Below are 23,150 nucleotides of genomic sequence, written 5' to 3'. Positions count from 1 at the left end.
ACTGACTTTGTTCCAGACAGAAACAGCTTTGTGAGAGAGAGTGTGCGTTCGTGCCAGCCAGCGTGAAGATACAAGGTCAGTAACCCACCCCCCACATCTAACATCCTGAAAATCCGACAGCACAAATGAAAATATACAAAAAAAAAAAAAATTCATGTCTCAAAAAAGCTGTAGTTGATTGTTGCTAGAAAGTTGCCTGATGACACCTAAACCTAATCCACCATCTTGTGCATGACATGTTAGCTTTGTTTCACTTTACTCTCTCGTCACAGTGGAGATGACGTTATATTTATGTGTGGATTTCACAATGGATTTATTATATTAGGCTCTCAGGCCCTGTTTTCCAGGCGTGTGACCCAGGCGTGGGACAGCCTGATTGACCACATGAACCTCTGTTATCTCGTCTGTCACCTGCTTTAAGATGATGGACTGACAAATATCACCTAAAACAGATACTGCTGGAAAGGTGAAGCTCAGTTTGGAGATGCTGCTGTGAATCTACCCTGGCACTGGATGAGACAAAAGTAGTCAGGAGTCCAGCTTTTGCTGCAACAAGGGGAAAGAGGGACCAAGGAGCCGTGAAAACACTCAAAGGTAGGAATCCTAATGTTCACCAAGTGTACTTTGTTTAGCCAATTTTGGGGATTAGTTTTTGGATAAAAAAAAGTACACAGTATTATGACACTAAAACACTTTTGCATAGAGTGTTTTACTGTGTGAAGGAGTGCTGAAGTCCTTACAGCTCTTGTTAAAGACAGGCATCAATGGAAGTCAAGGTCTTCATGATGTCATAGTCTGAGTTGAGAGGTGGGACGGGTCTACGACGACATCAGCAGATTTGTATGAGAGTGAGCTCAATATTATTCAGCTCTCACACCTGCCATTGAGATGACTGGCTTGGATTTGAATAATTTTATGTTAACTTATTCTAAAGATCCATGGGTCTTTATAGTCTTAGCCACACCAGAAGTATAACTGTAGGGATGTCTGTCAGTCAATCCACCACTCAGGTTGAGACAAATTTCTGATGTCTTGCAAAGAAATTTTGTACAGTCATTCATGTTCCCCAGATGATAAATCCCAAAGACTTTGGTGATACCCTGACCTTTCCTTTTACTGCCACTATTAGTTCTCAACAGCTATTAGATAGATGTCATTAAACTTGGTTCAGAAGTTCATGTTCCTCAGAATCAATTGTAATAACTAATGATCCCTCAACATTTTATCTTACGTCACCACTGGGTTGAAATTTCAATTTGTGCAATACTTCAGTTTATAATCAATTACCTTCAAAACTAATGGCACTCCCATCAGCCTCAGCTGTACTTTGAGCTTAGTGCTACTTAGCAAATGTTAGCATGTTAACATGCTAAACTAAAATGGTGAAAATAGTTTATATAATTCTTCCTAAACATCAGCCTGCTATCATTGCTCTTGTAAGAAAATGAGCTCCACCTTTTCAACAACATCAAAATGATGTACACATCAATGCACCAATACTTTTAACCCAATAATAAAAAATAAAAGATTCACATAAATATTCACATACTTTGCTTGTGACAGATTTTATTTCTACACTGTGGTATTGCTACTTTTACGTAAGTAAAGGATGTGAGTAGTTCTTCTACCACTGGTTATGCTGATGTTAGCATGTGGCTCAAAGCATTGCTGTAGATAAATACGGTTTCACAGAGCAGCAATGGCCGTAGACTAATGCTTTTGAGAAAATGTTGCTGTAGTTTACTGTCACCTCACCATAAAGTCAGAATCACAGTGCTTACGTTTGTCAGACAGTGATGTTTAGATTGCACAGTGATGACTTAATGTAGCACAGTGTTTCTCTCCAGCGTCTTCTTGTGGTCTCCCTGATGCAGTGACGTCAAAGATGCAGATGATAGGTGCTCTAAGTCTGAACAGGCAGCTTGTGTGGTTGGACACTCCCTCCCACATGCCATCTGCTATTACCCGAGCCCTGGGCACACGTGCCAAAGGAGACCCGCAAGCATAGAGAACTTCTTGTCGTCGATGAGCTGGCTCTGTCCGCCTCTCTGCCTCTTCACTGTGCAATCTGGTGCATGGCACTGATCACTGCTCACTGCCAGGCCTGCTTCAGTCCAATGCATGGGGAGAAAAAAACCCATTCTGAGAGCCAAGAAGCTCAACATACCCCTTCTGCTTTTGTTTTCTGTGTGGGGCATGACTAGTTGTGTTTCATACATTCAGAGGGGATCAGGGCTGGAGGATACAGAGCATCAGCTACAAAGCAAACGGAAAGAAATCAATTCAATAATGATCAGTCATGCATTTATACAAACTTTTCACTTTTTAATCAGCTTTATTATTAGACTTGTACATACAAATCTTAATTACAAGTTCAATTTCATCTGTAGGTAGCAATGCCACCTCATTTTACCCTTACCTCCCCCCTGCCAAGCTATTGTTTATCCCAGTCAGTGCTGGCCTGTATACGCAGCCCTGTGTGGATGCCTGAAAGCCTACACAGGTCAGGACTTTGTCGTCAGCCGTGAGATGGCTTTTGTCTAACACAAATACAGCTTCTCCTGCGTCCTTGGCACTGTTTCTAGGAAAGAGAACTGCTCCTTCCCCCTGTAGGATTTTTTCTGCTGAATGGTAATGACCTTTTCTTCGACCGAGGATATGCATGTGAATGGCTGAGTGTAAAAGAAAATATATATTATTGGTATTTTGGGGGAAAAAATGGGAGGAATTTAAAATACAGGGTGTGTGTGGAGGAAGGATGTATTGGAAGATGTATTGCTTACATGTTTCCATCTTTAGTCAAGGCAAGTGGACTGTAGTCACATGACTTGAGATTTGCCACATGTAAAATTCATATGAGAGAAACAAACATTGCTTTCATCCTCTCTTCCCACATTATGATGTCATCAAAACCAACAGGAATGCAAATTGTGCAGAATATGGGTTGTTTTGTACTTTCATTTGGCCCGACCCAGTGTACTAAACTGATTTCTCAACTCACACTGGAACAGGTCAAAGCAAAGATTATTCAGCTGTTAAGAAAAAATCAGACTCAAGAAAAACATGCCCTGTGTAAAAAAAATCATATGAAAAGGCCCTGTGATTCTTGGAACTTCTGTTTTGTTTATTGTGCTGAAGAACTTTGTGACTGTGTTTGATGGAGATGGATTGTTCAGAATTATGAGAGCTCGGTCAGAACAGTGAAGTGTGGTGGGTGAGGTGTAGGTGGTGTATGGTGCTCATTCATTATTCATGAGATGGGTGGGCAGAGTGTAAGTGGCAGTGACAGAAAGAAACTCTATTACTGAAGTGTATGAACTCCTCTAGGATTCTTGACCTGATGTTTGAAGGACTGAGGCATTAATTGATATACTGCACAAACAAGAATAATTTCCTGGAGAAAAGTCATTGGAATTATCGATGCACGGCGGAAGTCACAGGGATGGGGAGGAGAGAGCCCTGATTTGACTGTACATGACAAAGGTAAGTACTTTTTCTTTTGATCGTGACTCATGGTTTGTTGCATATTTATAGCAATAACGTGATAAAAAGGATCTGTTCAGTGTGAACTAAATAGTAGAGATGTGAGTGGTGAAAAGAAACTAAGTATTCTATTATTGTAATTAAGTACAACTTTGAACTGATTTTATTTGAGCATTTTCACTTAATACTTCTGCTCTGTTTTTCTCTCAGAGGGAAAATTTTTACGATTTACTCCACCACATTTACTTGACAACTATAATTATTTTTAGATGACAGTTTTTCATAAAAAAACACAAAAAAACAAAACAAACACTGGATAACATTATAAAATGTGATGCAAATGTATATGTTAAATAATTAAATTAAATAGTAAGTTGTTTACTGCTGCAAGGTGAATGTATTGTGAACCATCAGTAAATTCCTAAGGTTTCTCATGCTAGATTTTAACTTCCTGAAATGAATGCTTTGTAGATGCTTTGTTTTTCTCATCATTTATTCTAAGAACAGGAGAACTGGTGACCAAAAGTATTGCTGGATTAAATGAACTGTAAAGATGGGGACACTGGTCGAACCAGCGCTGCTGCTACTTTTATGGCAGAGTGTTTGGGCTTTGGACATCCCTCTGGAAAGTGAGTCAGTGACTTAACTTTCTGTTGTAAGTTGCGATATGTTTTGTTGAAGCACATACATTTCTGATATACCAAGCTGATTTATTTCTCTGCCTGCAGTCAGACAACCCCCAACCATTATAAAACAGTCAATGAAGGAGCATATTGTTGACCCTAAAGACACTATGGTCATTGAGTGTGAAGCGAAAGGAAACCCTCATCCCATGTAAGAGCTGATGCATTTTGTTAAAGCCAACATCATTATGTGCAAATTACTTCACTGATTTTTCTCTCCTGCTTCACACTTTTTGCTCAATCATGAAGTTTCTCATGGAGGCGAAATGGAAAGTATTTCAACGTGGCACGTGACCCTCAGGCATCAATGCGCAGGCGCTCAGGGACGCTGGACATCTATGCTTGGAACAAGCCAGAACAGTATGAGGCAGAGTATCAGTGCATTGCCTCCAATGAGTATGGGTCTGCATACTCCAACAAGATCAGACTACGACTGTACAGTAAGTTCAATACTGAAACTATTAAAGAATCCACTGTTTGTTTGGATCCATCAGTGACAGGAGATTTACAGTGACCTCAGTGTGGGCAGTGACTCAGTCCATGTGCATCACTCTGAAATGAAGAGTCCACAACAATACAACAAGAACAACAATATTTTCTGGATAGTATAGAGTATAGAGTCAGAGTGAATAGAAGAGCTATTGAACCAAAGTTACAGAGGCAGAAACATGCTAGAAATTCAAGGTTTTTCTTCATTTCATTTTTTTTCATTCTTGGCTAATTAAATGAGGGTAGAAGTACTTTTTGTGTGGAAAACACTTTGGAGCCATAGCAACAAGTCTGAACCATTTCTGAGTCAACAGCTATTGTAGTGATAAGAGGACCCTAAATGCTTTGCACAGATTGAATCAGGAGACTTAGAGATTTCAAACAATGTATAACATGTGAGTCCGGTACAGAGCAAAACTCACCTGGTGTTACCAGTGGCCAAAATGTCCGTTCGGTGGGATGGTGTATATTAAAAGAAAAGATGAGTTGATTAGCTTTTTTGCAACCACATCAGTAAACACAATAGGGACCATGAGTTTTTAGCGACCCACATATTTAACATGCACTGTCATCAAACAACAAACTTCAACCTTGCTGCTCAGTGGAGACCTGTAATATTCTGTGTTTTTGTAGGAGCTCCTGTGTGGCCAAGGGAGATTCTGGAGCCTGTGGTGGTCAGCGCTGGCTTGCCTCTGGTCTTGTCTTGTGATCCTCCACCTGGCCCACCTAAACCTGAAACCTACTGGATGTCCAGCTGTAAGTGTCTCTCTTGAGTTAAAGTTCCTGATCCACAAAGGTTAACTGAATCATTTAAATCTAGGGTCAAATGCAGATAACCCTTAAAAGGAAGCGTTTTATTGATCAGTTTACCAAACAAGCTTTGAAGAATTCTAGCCATTGAAATGTTTCACCTATGAACTTGCTGTATTTTTAACACTGTGTTTCATCTCAGGCTCATATGCGAGACCTTTCAACTGGCCGATTCAGACAGCTTTCCCCACCACGCAGGCTGTGCGGCAGGACCGTAGGGTTTCCATGGGAGTGAATGGAGATTTATACTTCTCTAATGTTTTGTTTAATGACTCTACCACTGACTACTGCTGTAATGCCCGTTTCCCGTACAAGAACGTCATCCAGCAGAAGATGCCAGTGGTTGTTAAAGTGCTTACAAGTGAGTATGATCATGTGTTCACAGTTCCTGATGTCTAGTTTTTTTGCCATTATCTGATCTTTTTGGTCAAGTTTGAGATACATTTTCAAGTGCACATATACTGTATAACCTGAATGCTACGTGGATAAATATCAGACATTGGCTTAACCTACAAGAACAGAAAATTATCAAATGCACTGGCTGTAAAAGAAACAAATAACTCAAGCTGGGATTGTTCAAGATGAGGTTGTGAATCATATAGTGCGGCTCTGTGTTTGGAGAGTTGACCTGAGTTATAGTAGGTGTTTTTGGCCTGTGATCAGGTGTCAGGGTCAGGTGAAAGTGCATCTATTCTTACTCTGTAGTAGTTGCAAAAGTTGAGTGAATGGAAAAGAAAACACAGGCTCTCAAGGTGATGACACATTAGCAGATATTCAATTTATTTGAATCCATACAGTATTTTCATGAGTAAATGTTGCTGGAAACTTATTGAAACAATTTAGTTCAATGTGTTTTCCCTGTTTTCATTTTCATAATTCATATCTGATTAAAAATGTAGCCAACTGAAAACTCTATTGGCAATATGTAAATGTAGCTTTGCATACATGCATGGCATCACAAAGTCCTAAATGGAGGACAACAGGTTTTATGATATAAATATACGGTACACACAACATATATATATATATATATATATATATACTTTTGCACATTTAAATTTCAAACTAACATTAACATCAACATATTTTACATGTCTTTCTTCCTACAACTCTGTCTTGACCTTACCCTGCAGTGCTTTGAGATGTTATGATTTGGCACAATACAAATAAAATTGAATTGAATTGAATTGAATTGAATTGAATTAAATTGAACTGAATTGAATTGAATTGAACTCCTTTATAATGATTATGCTTACAGATTGGACCAATTTGTTTTAATTCTGACTACACCCTAAAGAGACTTACTAAACTTACTGACTGTGGTGAGTGTGTGGTCCACGTCAGTTCTTAACAGGATAACTAGCACTGTTGTCTGAGAGGTTTAGCTATTGTTTGAGGTGTATGTGACTGGCGTGTTGTGGTTGGTTTCCTCTCCAGCTCGAACAGTGGCTGAGGCTGCCCCCACCTGGCTGTCTCCCACAGGCTCATCCAGCTCCATACTGGTCCTGCAAGGGGAGGAGCTTCTTCTGGAGTGTATTGCTGCAGGAGTGTGAGTGTGAACACTGCAAACCTTTTTTTTTTTTTTAAATATGGTACTATATATTCATTGCTATTGTTAACATTCTGCGACAAAGAGTTATGTGTCTATATGTTTCTTGTTCAGTATGATTTACAATTTGATTTTATGTAAGTCATCCTGTGTAAAGCCTTGTTTTTCATCATCAAGGCCGACTCCTCATATTACCTGGACCAAGGATGGTGACGACCTGACAGTGACACCACGTATGAAAGTAAAGAATTTCAACAAGATGATTCAAATCCCAAAGGCATCTTTTGATGATGCTGGTGAATATGTGTGCACTGCTACCAATAAGATCAGCTACATTGAGCACACAATAACTGTCAGGGTCAAAGGTGAGATGCACGTTCAGAAACATTCAGTACTTTATTTTCTTAATGCACAGTAACCTTTAAACAACTACTTATACTTGTATTTAAAAGCGGCTCCATTCTGGTTGGAGAAGCCCACTGATTTGCTCTTGGCTCCTGAAGAAAATGGACGTTTGGTATGTCGTTCTGATGGGGCTCCTCGTCCCACAGTCAGCTGGTTCATCAACGGGGAACCAATTGAAAGTAAGTTTTTAGAGATCATGCCCATAAGCTGTGAAAATAAAATCTGAATGGTATTAATACCATTGTATTTTTCCTTCCTTGTGTTTTTTCAGGTGCTACACCTGAACCTAACAGACAGGTGTCAGGAGACACGCTGAGCTTCCGCAGTGTGACTGCTACAAACACTGCTGTCTACCAGTGTAATGCTTCAAATCAGTATGGGTACTTATTGGCCAATGCTTTTGTCAACGTGCTACGTAAGTTACCACTCTATCATTCATGACATTTACAGTGTAAACATTGTTTTTCACATGACACAGATGGAGTTGTGGAAGATTTGAAATGATCGGCAATTAAAAAACACCATGTATAAATTAGGGGTATTTAAGCATTCTTCAAGTTTTTAGTCTACACTCAAATTGTCAGTGTCATGACACCTGTTAAAGCTGCTTGACTGTTGTACAGTAATAAAAGATAATCTTGCAGTTGTTATCTTTTCCTCTAGATGCTACACCACGTATTCTTGGGCCCAGAAATGAACTCATCAAGGTAATAGAGGGCAGTCGTACCTTCTTAGACTGCCGCTATTTTGGTTCTCCAGTGCCTGAACTGCGATGGTAAGAACAAGCAATTTGACACTTCAAAGTAAGAGTGACCTCAGACATCAGCTCACAGTGTATGTGTCTGCACATGTTTATGGGTCTGCTCACACAGGTCCAGATATGGACAAGGGAATCTTGAAGGAAATCGTTTTAAGACCCACAGTAATGGGACTCTGGAGATCAAACGTACACAGATAGATGACCAGGGAACTTACTTGTGTGTAGTCAGCAACATCGCAGGAAGAGACGAGACTCAAGTTCGAATAGAGGTCAAAGGTGAGGGTTACCCTGTTTCATACTATAACACTTAAGAGTTAGCAATAACACTTTTCACAAATACATTCCCATCCTTCTCAGAGCCCACATTAATTGTCACAAAACCTCAAAGTATGAAAGTCATTCGTGGAACCGACGTGCGATTTGAGTGTGGGGTAAAAGCAGATGTCACTACTCCTGTCACAACCACCTGGATGAAAGACAAAAAGCAGCTCACTCTTGGCTGGAGGTAGGTTTTTTTTCAAATAAATTATATAGAAATATAGACTCTAATATATATACAGTATATACATATTTGTGTTAGTGTGAACAAATCTCACTTGTGTTCCTTAGAATTTCTCTAGATGAATCAAATCTGGTCATCACTAATGTAAACACAGGCGATGAGGGCGATTATACCTGTGTCATCAAGAGTGAATTGGACCAGAAATCTGCCTCAGCACGCCTAATGGTGATGGGTATGACACGTTTAAAATAAATGGTATTTCATCCACCATACAATGTGTTAGGCTTTTTAATTGTTTGTATATTTCCGTGTGTAGACCGTCCAGATCCTCCCACTAACTTGGAGTTGTCAGATCCATATGAACGTAGTGTAAGACTCAGTTGGGTTCCTGGAAACAGCAACCACAATCCCATTACAGGTAGGTGCTGAAAAACTAGATGAACTCAAGATGAAATAAAAACATCTTGTGAGGAATATTGTTTTGGGCTATTTACCAGCATTTTTTAGAGAATTTATTTATTACTCTGTTACAGATTACTTAGTGCAGTATGATGATGATGACTGGTTGCCAGGGAAGTGGAGAAACCTATCAACATACCCAGGGAACCTCAACTCTGTCATTCTGCATCTTTCACCTTTCACATACTATGAGTTCAGGGTCATCGCTATAAATGAAATCGGACTGAGTCGTCCCAGTCGTCCATCTATGCGCTTCCAGACCAGTGGTGCACGTGGGTTTGATGTTCCAAAAATACATGTTTGTTGTCAGAGACGATAAATTGTAAACTATCAAAGAAAAATGTGTGGAACACATTTTTAAAGAACAACTTGACATATCGGAAAACATGCTAAGTTGTTTTCTTGCTGAGTTAGATGAGAAGATTGATACCTCTCTCATTTCTGGGTGTAAATATTTAGCTACAGCCCGGACATGGTGAGCATAGTGATCTTAGTGATCTTACCACTGCATTGGTTTTTCTCCCCAGCTCCAGATGTCATCCCAAAGAACGTAAAGGGTGTGGGTACGTGGAGGAATAACATGGAGATCAGTTGGGAGGTAATAACGAATGAACCCATTTGAAACTGTTATACTTTCACGTTTATCTTGATAATTTTCTCTGTTGAGTATTTTAATTTCTACCACAATAAAAACAAACAATACTGGTTGCTGTGAACCTTCTTTCAGCCTCTGACATACAGAGAGTGGAATGGGCCCCATCTGAAGTATCTAGTGTGGTGGAGAAGGAGAGATTCCCGAGAGGAGTGGAAGAACGCCACCACTAAATGGCTGAAATACTACATATATGATGCAGATACTTTCACTCCTTATGAGATCAAAGTTCAAGCTGTCAATGACTTTGGGCTGGGCCCGGAGTCTCCTGTTGTCATTGGTTACTCTGGGGAAGACCGTAAGTACCTAAATCCATTGCATTATACTGTAATATAGAGATGAGTGATGACTGTGATGCGTAAAATCAATTGAGTTCCCGTTTAAGATCTAATCCAATTACTTTTTGTATTGTATTGACTAATTGATTTCTGCCTCATCTTCCTATAATATGAATCATTGTTTTTTCTATTATCATGTAGCTTTTTCTGCATATCTAATTGCATATCAGAAGATATGCAGGGATGTTTGCCTTCAAAAGTTTTGTATATATACTTTTGCAGATTTGAATGATTTAAGAGGGCTTCTTAAATATTTTGATTATTTCATTACAGTATATATTTTATACTGAATATTTCAAACATACTCGAAGCTATGTTTCATACTTACCCCTTTAAGCTCTGAAGAAAGCACACTGTTGCCAAAACATCAGCTCATGGAATGAAGTCTGAGCTGCATATTTTTTCTTTTTGCCTTGTATGGATGTGACGTTATATCTGTGTTATTCTGTGGTTTTTAACAAGAAGCAATTCAAAGGTGTACACGCACTGTACTGTTTACAGTTCTGCTCTAATCTGAATCTTAATGCACCGGAGATCATGAATGGTTTCAGATGAGTAAACTGGTCAGTGTGTTCTAAACACTCATATTCTTGTATTTAGTGTATGTTTTATCTTGGGGACACGTTTTCCTTCTCATCACCTCTCTTTGTGTTCATTGATAGCAAAGACAAAGTACTGTGTCATCTGTGTTTTCCAAAGGTCCCTTAACGGCACCCCTGAATCTGAGAGTGTCCAACATTGAGAGCACTCAGGTGACTGTGCACTGGGACTCAGTGACACGCGGCTCTATTATGGGAGAACTCAAGGAATACAAGGTATGTCTATTGTGAATTCAATATGGGATCAGGGACTTTAAATATAGCTTGTATTTATGTTGATAGACAACAATAGAAACAATACAAACTATAGATTCCCCTGCTGATTCTGGATGATACAATCAAAGCACTTGTGAGTTTCACTTTGTGTGATAGTGTGCAAAGTAGGAATAACTGTTCTTGGTTTGCGGTCGGGCTAAAAGTGTTGATTCACACCTGAGCATCGATATGCTAAAGCTACAGGCCGTAACAACTGATCAAAAGGCTAGCAAAATCTCAAACACCTGAAACAATTAGCACACCATCAGATGATAAAAATATCGACAAAATGAGATGCACAACAATATATGTCCAATTTGTTGGAATAGAAAATACAAGATATATATATGGCCTTTTAAACTGTATTGTTTTTTTCAAAGCTATTTACTTTATATTTTCTCTAACAGTTGTTTTTAATGTGTTTGCATTTGTTTTCATTACTAAAAACATTGGACAGTGTAACATTTGATTATTATAATTTCCATGAAGTTTTCCCTTATAGTATTATACTATTTGTTTCATATTTCCTTTATGTCAGTTGATTCTACTGTCCTTGTCTTCATTCTTAGAGTATTCTTTAGTATGATTTCTTTTTCTTTAAGGTGACTGAGATAACTACAACTACTCAAGTCTCTGAGTAGTTGTCTGATCGCCCTCCACTAACCCCTTATACTTTTCTTGTTTACAAAATTCACTTAACCTCAATAAACTCTTTTATTTGTTTGTTTTGTATTCTATGGAATTTAACATATATCATCAATTATTGAGAATTGGCTCAGGAGTTTGTGATTTGGCTGCTGTTTTGACTGGCTTTTGACTGACTTATGGTTTTACTATAAAGATGTTGTTGTGGATCTGATCCCAGACAAAGGTCCTTGACTTGTACCATTGAAACTTAGTACTTCCAGTGTGCAGGATTTCAAACTTTTCAAAAATAACAATACAATACTTTTTGGGAGTGCAGCAGAATTAAAATGCTGGGTGTGGTGCTTCTCATTTCTCAGGTTTACTACTGGAGGGACAGCAGCCAGCTGAGGTGGCTGAGAGTCAACAGAGGAATGAAGTCTCAAGCATTTCAAAACAATGGTCCAGAGCCATCAGGGGTCCTCACTGGGCTCATACCTTACAGCAACTACAAGATGTACATAGTGGTGGCAAACAATCGATATGAAGGACCACCCAGTAATAATATACACTTCTCAACACCTGAAGGAGGTAAGAAAAGTTGGTTATTTCACACCTAAAGGAACTGTAGTTAATATCAGCGTCCTCTTCCAAGCACAAGCAAATCATAAATGTTTCTTTTCAAAGCTTATTTTTATCATCTCATAATGTATTTTTGTCTCTAGTACCATCTGCTCCCAGATCCTTCAGGATCCAACAGCGACATCTGGACAGTATTTATGTCGACTGGGACCTGCCAGCAGAACCCAACGGTATCATCACTGGGTATTCTCTCAAGTACCAAACAGGTACTCCAACCCAACACCTGAAATATTGTCATATAGATCTTGACATGTTTCTGTCTTCATAGATTACATTTTCAAAGTCTAATGTAGTGATATGCAGTTTACCTTGGAGACACATTAAAGCTTTGATAACAGAAAAGGAAGAGGTTTATTTCATTAAAGCTGACAAAGTTTTTTATGTGACACTCAAGACCACATACCCGTAGTACATAATAGCGCACTCAAAGACTGCAGTACTGTTTAAGTGTGTTCTCCAGAGGGCAATGACGGCACTTTCTGAGTAGGTGAGCTACTTAATAGCTTAGTTGTGTGCACTCAAGCAGCATCAAGAGTTCTCCTAACTCACTGAAATTTCTACTCTTGCCACAGTGAATACCACCAGAGGAGAGGAGCTGCAAGTTGAGGAGTTCCCTCCAAATGTAACAAGCTTCTCAGTCCGCCGATACGACCGCTACACTCGGTACAGATTCTCCGTGGCAGCACGTACTCGGGTCGGGAGAGGGGAATGGCATACGGAGGAGTCACCCCACTATACCACTGAAAGTAATGTACTACTTGCTCCATGCATCAACACATTATACAAAATAAACATTTTGGAGAGTTGAGTGTTGACTTTGGTATTTATGTGTGTGTCTCAGTATACGCTCAGGACCAGGTGGACATCTCCACTCAGGGCTGGTTCATAGGGATAATGTGTGCTGTGGCCCTCATTGTGCTCATACTTCTCGTAGTCTGCTTCATCAAGAGGAGCCGAGGGGGGAAATACCCAGGTACAGTGGTGATTGTTGACTACAGTGGCATTAGATTAGTTGATTAATAAATTAGTCGACTGATGGAAATTAATCTGAAACTATTTTGATAATAGACTATTCATTTAAGTCGATGTTTTTATGGTTCCAGCTTCTCGGGTGTAACATTGTACTGTAAACTGTTTACTGTTTACTTTTTTTAATTGTCCTAACATTATAGTAAGACTTAGGGTTTTGACTGTTGGTCAGACAAAATAAGAGATTTGAACGATTACTCAAGAAAATAAGAGGCAGATTAATCGATACTGAAAATGATCACCAATATCACCACATTGTTTCTCTTATAACAAGTTAGCTTGTTTTAATTTCAGTACGAGAAAAAAAGGACATTTCATTGGAGCCAGTGGATGACAAAGATCAAGAGGGATCATTTGATTATCGGTAAGTATTGGAGCTGACAGCTGGTGGAAAATTAAGAAAACCCACTCACAACAAATATCATTGATTCTATCTGAAAGCATGATTTTATTTTTAAGTTGTCAGTTTCTATGTCTATCTTCCAAAAACTGATTTACAAAATCCTATTTGAGGTTTCCAAAGTGTGTTCAATGATGTACTTGTAATGATATAATGGTATGGTAATAATACTCAACACTGAATAAGGCATTGTTTCCCTTAACACAAAGAGTAGCAATGGGTTTTACATCCATTTGCTTCGCAGCTGTGCATTAGCATTAGCATTCTGTTTGGTGAATTAAAGCTGCTCTGTGGAGTTATTTTAAAAACAAACATTATGTTTATACTAGAAAATTCCAGGGAAATTTTGAGTGCCACGGGGGCTACTGCCGGGATGAGAACATGATTTATTTCCAGTGTTCAAAAGTCACCCTGATCATACTCTGGTTTTGAGAAATGTCTTGATATAAAAGACAATAAAAAACAATGTCACATCCCTCCACCATGTATTATGTGGGAAATATCTCATATTCTGTGTTGTTTTTTTTAATAAAACAAGAGGCAACATGTTTTCAAACTGGCATTTAAAGGGTTAAAATCCTGAAAACTAATAATCATTTGGTAGGTTTGAGCAGAACTGAAGTGGTTTAAGAGATTTATGAAAAAAAAGCAGAAAAAAATATTGATATATGATGATTTTATAGCATTTTCTTTGTGTGTCCTTTTTTGGACGCGAGGAACCCCAGAGGGTACAAAATGTGTTACCAGTGTATAATAGACCTGTAACAGTAACTGACATTAGATTTTAAAAATATGTAAAAAAAGACACTTTCTTGCAGAAATCCATACCTTCAGCTGTAACACAGCCAAAATGATCAGCAAATCAAAAAAGAAAAGTGAAGAAAATGTCCAAAAAAGGAGAGAGGGACCCCTGAGGGTTAATAAATCCCATGAACCACTATTTAAATTATCACTATTATGTTTTTTTCTGTGCTAAATTTAACATTACTGGGGAGGAGAGCAACGCGACTAGAAGTGACAGCGAGAGAGGGCTAGTAGCTTCTCCTCTCCTCTGTCTCAGCGGAGACCGTCACAACTTCATTCACTCTTTTTACAAAACAAAAAAAAAAGCAACGAAGGAAGCAGTAAATGGACTTACATATTTAAGACCTAACTAAATGTAATTTAAGACCCAACATGGTTGCTAGGCGCACGCACGCATGCACGCACACAGGTCAGGAGCTGCTGTTGCCATGGCAATGTGAAAATCTGCCCAGAATTTGGCTTCTACATGGCTTCAAACAACTGCAAATTATGAGAAAACCGTTACTTCTTTTCATAAACCGAAAAGACCGTGCCAGACACTGAAGCCATAAGTTTCTACAGTCTCTATTTTATTCAGATATTCCTTAAAATGAGTGAGTAATCTCAGTGCGAAGACAGAGTGAGATTCTTTTGAAAAAAAAGACGATTACATTAGGTGTCAATGAGAGTGAGACAGGTATTGCTGCCGGACTCGGCACCCCCTTTTAAATTTTGTGCAGACCCTGCCTGTCAAAGTTAAATTTTATGAATCCCAACAACTATGTCTACATTTTCAGAAAGAATTATTTGTCTCCTTTTTACGGTTTGGCCGCGAGCTCGAGTTAAAAATAAAAATAAAGGTTATTTTTTACTGCTTCACGCACTCTAGCCAACTGACGCTTTCACTCTAACTTTGAAGAAAAAGTGATTTGCACTCCTCCTTTGAGTGCTCACAGTTTGAAAAGTTTACATGTTATGTAAAAACAGTTCCTGTCTTTTTGAGAGAGCAGAAGTTTTCCTCCGTTTTATAGTTTGAATCACATTTCTACGTGCAGGTATGAGAGAGCTGGGTGACTCAGAAAAAAGGTGCAATTTTGTCGAAAAAAGGTGGGTTTCTAAAGAAAATTCCAATGCATTTCTAATGCATTATTTATTCCCAGTTTTTTAGGAATAAATTTGGGAAAAATTGGAATTTTAACACCAAAAGTCATAGCACCCCTTTCGGGATCAAGACGCACGTTTTGATGTATATATTACCGGGGTTTTCTCAAAGCTGCGGGAATTTGGCGGAAGAATAATAAACCCGAAACAGAATATTAATAGATGCAGAGAGGCACTCCTCTCAGCTATTCTAGCTGTAGAGGAGTGCCTCGGAGCTGAGCACCCGTGGCACTAATTAAGTGTCTCTCACCAAAAGTGTATAATTGAGACCTTTAAAGATGTCCTTCCTCATAAAACATTTGCAAATCAGATATTTTTTTCTTGACTATTATAAATCGTGCATTGTTAGTAGTCACGTTTGCCTTTGTTTGCACATTGCTATGTGTGTATGTGCATTGCTGCCACCAACTAGTGATCAGTTTATCGTTTATCACCTCACATGCCTGCATGTACAGAATACAAACAAAATGGGGATCCACTTCACTCCATAGTACTACCAATGGTCATAAACTCCACAAGGTACCTTTAATCATTAATTAAATTTTACCATGATACTACAAAGGCACAAATCAAATCCAGTTACAGTTATTTATGATAACTCTTTGATAATACTTATATTAATTTCTGTTTGTTTTTGTTTTTTGTGTGTGCGTGTGTGTGTGCGTGTGCGTGAATGTGTGTGTATTTACTCTACCCTTTTCTATCTAAACCCGCCCTCCACCCCAAAATCTCAACCCTGTTCTTTTCGCACTGAACCACTCAAGGTCTCTTGAAAGGTATGAAAAGACTAAATGTTGACACATTGACACTACTGACATTTCAACTGTACAGTCCAAATGATCCAGATTTTTGGAGCTGTAAAGAGCATATTTGGCTGATTAATGATAATGCTAAAAATATATTGTGAATGTATGATCAATGAAATGTGATTCATCCTCTCATGTAATGATCTCAAACAATCTTTTCTTATTTTAGGATAGCACGTGTCTCCACTCTGCCATACCCTCGAAGGTACGTACATGTACAGTATATTGTAACTGTAGCACTGCCAACTAAACCTGATTCATAAGAAAGAATTAAATCGACATTGTACTTGTATACTTATTTTCATAGTTCACAGGCTGAGTTTTAAACATCTTTTCTGCCTTCTAGCACTGACAAAATGTACATTAAAAATCAAGTTTGAATTTTTTTTGCATTATTCTGTAGGGAGGAGGAAAGAGGGCTTCAAAGAGGTCAGCCGTCTTTGGAAGCAATGATGAAGCGATCAGACAGTGACGATAGTCTGGTGGACTACGGAGAAGGAGGAGAGATGCCATTCAACGAGGACGGCTCATTCATCGGTCAGTACACTGGAACCAGGAGAGATGTCAGGGAGCTGGACTTTGGTGGAAGTCTTGAGCTTCACTCGCCAATGAACACAATCTACTCCCTGGCATAAAAATCAAAATTGAAACGTCCTTTCAGACTTCAGCTCAACTATTCGCCGTGTAACTTTACCCGGCTTGTACCCTCCACCTTCAATTAAGAACCTGGAGGAACCTGCGGTGCTTGCAGTTTGTCTGCAGGAGGGAACAGCTGGAGACTGGAGCTGTTATACCCTCTGTGTCCTTGCAACCAACACAGCTTTCAGCATTTTAAGAAGAAAATGGTGGATGGTGGGACAATGTTTCTAGAGACATGCATCTGACAAAAAGGAAGCTTGACCTTTTGTTTTGTAAATAAAAATACTGTGTTTATACACATGCCTTCACATACACTCAATTATGGAGAAAGACTGGCTGCACATCAGAAGAGACAGAAGTGGATCAGTTTATCATGTTGATAAGCAGATGCAAGGACCCACTTAACTACCGTTATAACAGCTTACTTTAGTTTATTCTGCTAATTTAAATAATGAGATTTGTGTTACTTTTGTATGTTGATTGACTGAAATAAGGGTCAAACTTTCACCATCAGGTGAGCCGCAATGTAATCTCAGAATTTAAATTGCCTCCCCTTGGCAACATGTACCTTTAATGTATAAAAGTGTTGCTGGGGATGGGTGTAGGATAATATATAATATTTCCAGGGACTGATGATTCATCTGTATGGAAAGTTTGCAAATTATGGCCTGATGGGAGGCAAGAGGTCAAACCATTTGGAAAATCATCAAACAACTATAAACCAGCTGTAAATAGGAAGTTGCTCATATTTCTCTATGAACTGGTCTCCCCATCTCACTCACTATGGCGATAGAGATTATTAATCCTTATGTAACAGCTTTTGTTTATTTAACTCCTAACATCAAATATCTGTTACCACAGTTATGTCCTAATGTAAATAAAGAAGAAATATTTATTTCTACCATATTTGATATGATTCTGAATGTTGAATTTCTGCTCTGTTTTCTTATTTTAAGGGGGTAACCAGAAATGGTTTATTATTCTTTGAATATAAATCTTAAAGTTATTTTTTTAACCATTTACAAGTGACTGGAAAATATACTTGTTCTCTTTTCTGCCAACGGAGAAGAGAGCCCTAACCATAAGCTTTATCCAAAAGGAAACACAGAGAGCCTCCCAGACAGGTGTAATGGTGCCAGAGCACACTGGAAAGCCAATTTTTTTTCTCTCCAAGGGAGGAAATAATCATGCAGAGTCTTAAGTCTATATGGTTTTAATGGGCTGGACCTGGATTGGGAGTATCCTGGAGCATGAAGAAGCCCACCAGAAGACAAGATGAGGTTCAGAATGCTCAGCCAGGTCAGTTTGGAAATGATTGTGATGATGCAACTATGTCAAACAAAATCCCAACAATAGAATACCCAGATATAAGTATGGTGTTCCTAGTGATTGGTGAATATATAACGGCAATGAATCTCATGTGATTTTCCTCAAATACTGTATGTCCTTGCCTTTAGGAATTACTCACTTGAAAAAGAAGCTGCTGAGACACAAAAAAGCACCTGCGCTCAGCACCAGTGACGCTGGGTTTTGGTCCTACTAAGAGGTCAGTGAGCGACCAACACAAGAACAACACTGAGACATTGTTTAAACATTACAAACCTGAATTTACAACATGTTTTAATGGTATGAGTGAAACATAAATAGAGAAATGTTTCAAACTAAGACAACACAAATCTTGTTAAGGATTCTTTTAGTATCCTTTTCTTCCATGTCTACAGATGTGCATTTTCCTCCATGGAAGCAGTCTCTACTGGATCAATGAGCAAATGGTGCCCTATGCCATTAAGGCAGTGAGTGGGTTGGCTTTGATAACAGGCAGACCATAGAAATCACAGAAATAATTAACGTATTCAGGATCTTTGATTTCAATGCAGCTGCACACTCAGCACATGCTGTTTACAATACCTTAGAATGAGCAGAAGGTGGCAATCTAACTTAAAACTTTATGTTTTGGCAAATATCACCTCAGGTGATGAGTCTTTTTTAATCTGATCAGTTGAGTCAACTTTTTTTTTTTTTTTTTGCACATGTGAGATTTAATTTCCAAATACTATACTGCAGTGTATTCATGATTCGACTAGTTTTTGTTACCTGCCTTGCAAAAATGATGAAATCTCTAGTACATGTTGGGTACATAATAGATTTTTGTTTCCAAGATTACAGTTGTCACCCAGAGTCTTGGACATCCAAACCACTAGGATACAAATCAAAACTGAAAACCTGGGGGTAAGGACCTACCAAATGATCCCAGAGGATTAAAAGGATAGAAAAGATGATAAATTTGGGGGAACTCTTCATCTGGATGATTTTGCTGGACAGTTCTGTGGACACTTTCTACATTTAATTAATTGCACATTTTTTACATGAGTCTGACATGAAACACAAAATGATCACCTCACAAAAAGACAGTAAAATATAACACTGAATGAATGCGCTCCCAGGCTTGTAAAAAAATAAGTCTAGTTCCTACTGCAGTATACTATATATACTGAGACAAATCGTAGGCTTTTATGCATCTGTCTGTCTTGAGGTTTGGCAGAGGACAATTCATTTTTTTGCAGGGCACTGACCCAGAACATGCACTGAAGATATGTCAGGTCTATCTAAAGTCCAAAGTAGCACAGCCGTCTTATCTCTGTGCCACAGTAAATTTCTGGGAACATTAGAAAATGAATCTCTGACACACTACCCTGCTTTCCCACCTGGCATAACTACCCACAGTCTCTACCAAAACATAACATAGTAAAGGGACCCTAAACACTACCACCATACATTTAGAATGCCTATTTACAATTTAACCTTACTGATATTTACCTACACAAGATACACTGACTTTTGGCCTAACACAGATTAAATAAAATAGCAGCTGAGACTGAGGTGAATAGGCCAGTCAGAGAGAGAAATATGGAGCAGAAAACTAGAGTAAAATGACCGAGGGCAAATAGCAAGAAAGAATGGGAGTCAGTCAATAGAGATTTGTCAGCAATTTTAAGAAGACTAGGAGGAAATGCAAGCGATAGACTAGAGAAGATGGGGGATATAATTTACACCTATGGTGCAGAAAGATTTGGGGTGCAAGACAGAAAGAGGGTTGAAAGAGCACAGTTAGTTAAGTCTAGACGGCAAAGGGAAATGGAGAAATTAGTTAAGGAAAGAAGACAATTAAGAAAGCAGTGGAAAAGGGCAACAGAGGAAGAGAGGGGGGAATCAATGTGTTCCAAGAAGATTTGAGAGGCAGACTAGCAGTACTTAGAAGGGCTGAATATCTTAGGAAAAAGAGAAAGAATAAAGAGTATGTAAGGACAGCGTTTTATAGGGACCCTTTCAAGTTTGTTAAAGGATTGTTTAACCAGGAAAAGGGAGGGCAGCTAAAGGCAACAAAGTTAGAAGTAGAAAAATATCTAAGAATCACGTATTCAGATTTTGAGCAGAATAGAGTAATAGGCCTTCCACCTGACATGCCTCCAGTAGGAAAGATAGATCATGAAATGGATGTCAGATGTAGTCAGGCGTGCAAAGGCTTCTTCGGCCCCAGGGCCAAATGGAGTCCCCTACCAGGTTTGTAAAAGCGCACCTGATATCCTAAAGTTTTTGTGGAGGCAATTAAGAATAGTTTGGGAGAAACAGGTTATTCCCAGAGCATGGCGTAGGGCAGGAGGTGTTTTTATTCCAAAGGAGAAGGAATCCTCAGACCTGAGTCAGTTTCGAATGATCTCTCTCCTAAATGTAGAGGGGAAGATCTTCTTTAGTGTAGTCGCATGGAGATTAACTAGTTATTTAGAAAGGAATAGCTTAATAGATACTGCAGTACAGAAAGCAGGAATACCAGGTTTCGCAGGTTGTTTAGAGCACACTTGCATGATTTGGCATCAGATTCAGGCAGCCAAGACAGAGAAAAGAGACTTGCATGTCATATTTTTGGATTTAGCAAATGCGTTTGGTTCAGTGCCACATAGCCTCATTTGGGAGGCATTTGATTATTTTAGAGTGCCTGGAGTAGTGGTTAATTTAGTAAAATTGTATTTCCAAGATATTAGGCTATGCTTAAGCACAGCAGGCTTTACAACAGGATGGCAGAGGCTAGAAATAGGCATTATGGCAGGGTGCATGATTTCTCCATTGGCATTCACAATGGCGATGGAGGTAATCATTAGAGCTTCTAAGTGGGTTGTAGGTGGAGAGAGGCGGCAGGATGGGATGCGCCTTACACCATTTAGGGCCTACATGGATGACATGACGTTGATAACTACAACGGTGCCATGTATGAAAAGAGTACTTGAGAGACTTAATAAAAACTTAAAGTGGGCTAGTATGAAAATCAAGCCTAGTAAGTCTAGAAGTATCTCAATAAGTAGTTTGTAATAGACGAAGAGGAAATTCCAATAATTAGGGAAAAATCAGTAAAGAGTCTAGGTAGGTGGTACAAGGCAGACTTGAATGACGGAGAACAGGTAGTGCAGTTTCGGAAGGATGTTGCTGAGGGACTGGATAGAATAGATAAATCAGGGCTTCCAGGAAAGTTGAAACTGTGGTGTCTGCAGTTTGGGTTATTTCCCAGGCTGATGTGGCCACTGTCTGTTTATGAGATTCCATTATCTGCTGCAGAAAAAATGGAAAGATTAGTTAGCTCTTACATTAGGAAGTGGCTAGGTGTTCCTAGATGTTTAAGCATGGTGGCACTGTATGGGAAAGGCATACTTCAGCTCCCAGTAACTAGTCTAGTGGAGGAGTTTAAATGTACCAAGGTTAGGACAGAGCTCCTGTTATCTGGGAGTAAAGATGTGGTAGTCAATAAGGTGGTTCCAAACCCAATCAAGGGGAGAAAATGGAATCCAAGAATCGCAGTGCAGGAGGCGGAAGCAACGCTCAGGCATACAGAGATTGTGGGTAATGTCCAAATAGGCCGGTGAGGCTTGGGGCTTGGCCCAAGCAAACCGGTGTGGAGTAGAGCAGGTCCCAAGGAGAAGAGAAAGCTAGTTGTGGAGCAGGTTCGTAGACAGGAGGAAATATTAAGGGGTGCAAAGGCAGTGGCCCAGGCTAAGCAGGGACAGTAGGTGAATTGGGAAGGTGTAGACAAGAAAAAGCTTAGCTGGAAAGAACTGTGGAGTATGGAGGAAAGTAGCATTAGATTTTTGATAGGGGCAACTTATGATGTATTGCCAACTCCCCAGAACCTAAAACTCTGGGTAAATGGAGACCCACTATGTTCATTGTGTTCAGGTACTGCAACTTTAAAGCACATTCTGTCAGGGTGTAAGGTTAGTCTGTCGCAAGGCTGGTATACGTGGCGACATAACCAGGTTTTAAAAAGCTTAGATGCAGGAATTGAAGAGTCACGGAGGCAGGCAAATTTACGAGGGCCTAAAATAAAGAGAGTTGCAATCAAGTTTGTTCAAGAGGGAGAGAAAGTTGGTAAGACAACAAGGAGGCAAGGCAGCTTAGAGGGTGCTTGTGATTGGGAAATGCAGGTAGATTTAGGAGGAAAGCTTGTTGTTCCCCAGGAAATAGCCAGTACAAAGCTAAGGCCTGACATAGTCTTGTGGTCTAGGAGTAGAATGAAAGTATATTTCATAGAGCTGACTGTTCCGTGGGAGGCCTTAGTTGAAGAAGCATATGAAAGGAAAAAGCTCAGGTATGTAGAGTTAGGGGCAGAAGCAGAGCAGCAAGGATGGAAAGTTAGGATTTGTCCAGTGGAAGTAGGATGTAGCGGATTTGTACCAAGGTCTGTTGTATCTTTGGTAAGGGAGTTAGGACCAAGTGGACAGAGTGTGAGGAAATTAGTAAAGGACATGTCAGATGAGGCAGCAAGATCCAGTCAGTGGATTTGGATGAGAAGTAATGATAGCTGGGGGCCCAGCAGGGGGAGCACTTAGGATAGACAGACTCTTAGGAGAAGCAAGGAAGAAATGAGACCATGCGGTTAGTCCAGGTGAGGTGGCCTGTATTGTTTGCTTGTATTGTTTGAATTGGTTTGTAGTGTCTCTGGCTGTTTAGATGAGTTTATTTGTTTTAGGTGAGTTGAATGGTGTGGTGTTGGGGGGGGAGCACAGAGAGAGTTTAGCTCAAAAAGGCATCTCTC

General features: G+C 39.3%; 1 protein-coding gene across 1 annotated transcript; it reads left to right on the top strand.

Moving 5' to 3' along the window:
* Positions 1–11: 11 nt before the first annotated feature.
* Positions 12–17,979, top strand: nfascb (neurofascin homolog (chicken) b). The gene is made up of 29 exons (XM_023406268.2): positions 12–75; positions 453–594; positions 3,328–3,483; positions 3,991–4,112; positions 4,212–4,317; positions 4,416–4,606; positions 5,289–5,411; positions 5,608–5,826; positions 6,903–7,014; positions 7,192–7,379; positions 7,467–7,598; positions 7,691–7,834; positions 8,083–8,194; positions 8,292–8,455; positions 8,537–8,684; positions 8,789–8,913; positions 8,998–9,099; positions 9,215–9,412; positions 9,668–9,738; positions 9,868–10,090; positions 10,830–10,945; positions 11,989–12,199; positions 12,334–12,456; positions 12,823–12,996; positions 13,092–13,223; positions 13,574–13,643; positions 16,388–16,399; positions 16,599–16,634; positions 16,833–17,979. Exons 4-29 carry the CDS (start codon positions 4,037–4,039, stop codon positions 17,062–17,064), a joined length of 3,540 nt encoding a protein of 1,179 aa, XP_023262036.1. The 5' UTR covers positions 12–75; positions 453–594; positions 3,328–3,483; positions 3,991–4,036; the 3' UTR covers positions 17,065–17,979.
* Positions 17,980–23,150: the final 5,171 nt, after the last annotated feature.

Source organism: Seriola lalandi, unplaced genomic scaffold (assembly GCF_002814215.2).
Source record: "Seriola lalandi dorsalis isolate HSWRI2012SDOR001 ecotype SW California unplaced genomic scaffold, Sedor1 jcf7180002054297, whole genome shotgun sequence".
In the NCBI taxonomy this organism is placed as follows: Eukaryota; Metazoa; Chordata; class Actinopteri; order Carangiformes; family Carangidae; genus Seriola; species Seriola lalandi.
Note: the sequence above shows the minus strand (reverse complement) of the source record. Positions and strands in the feature narration are given on the sequence as shown.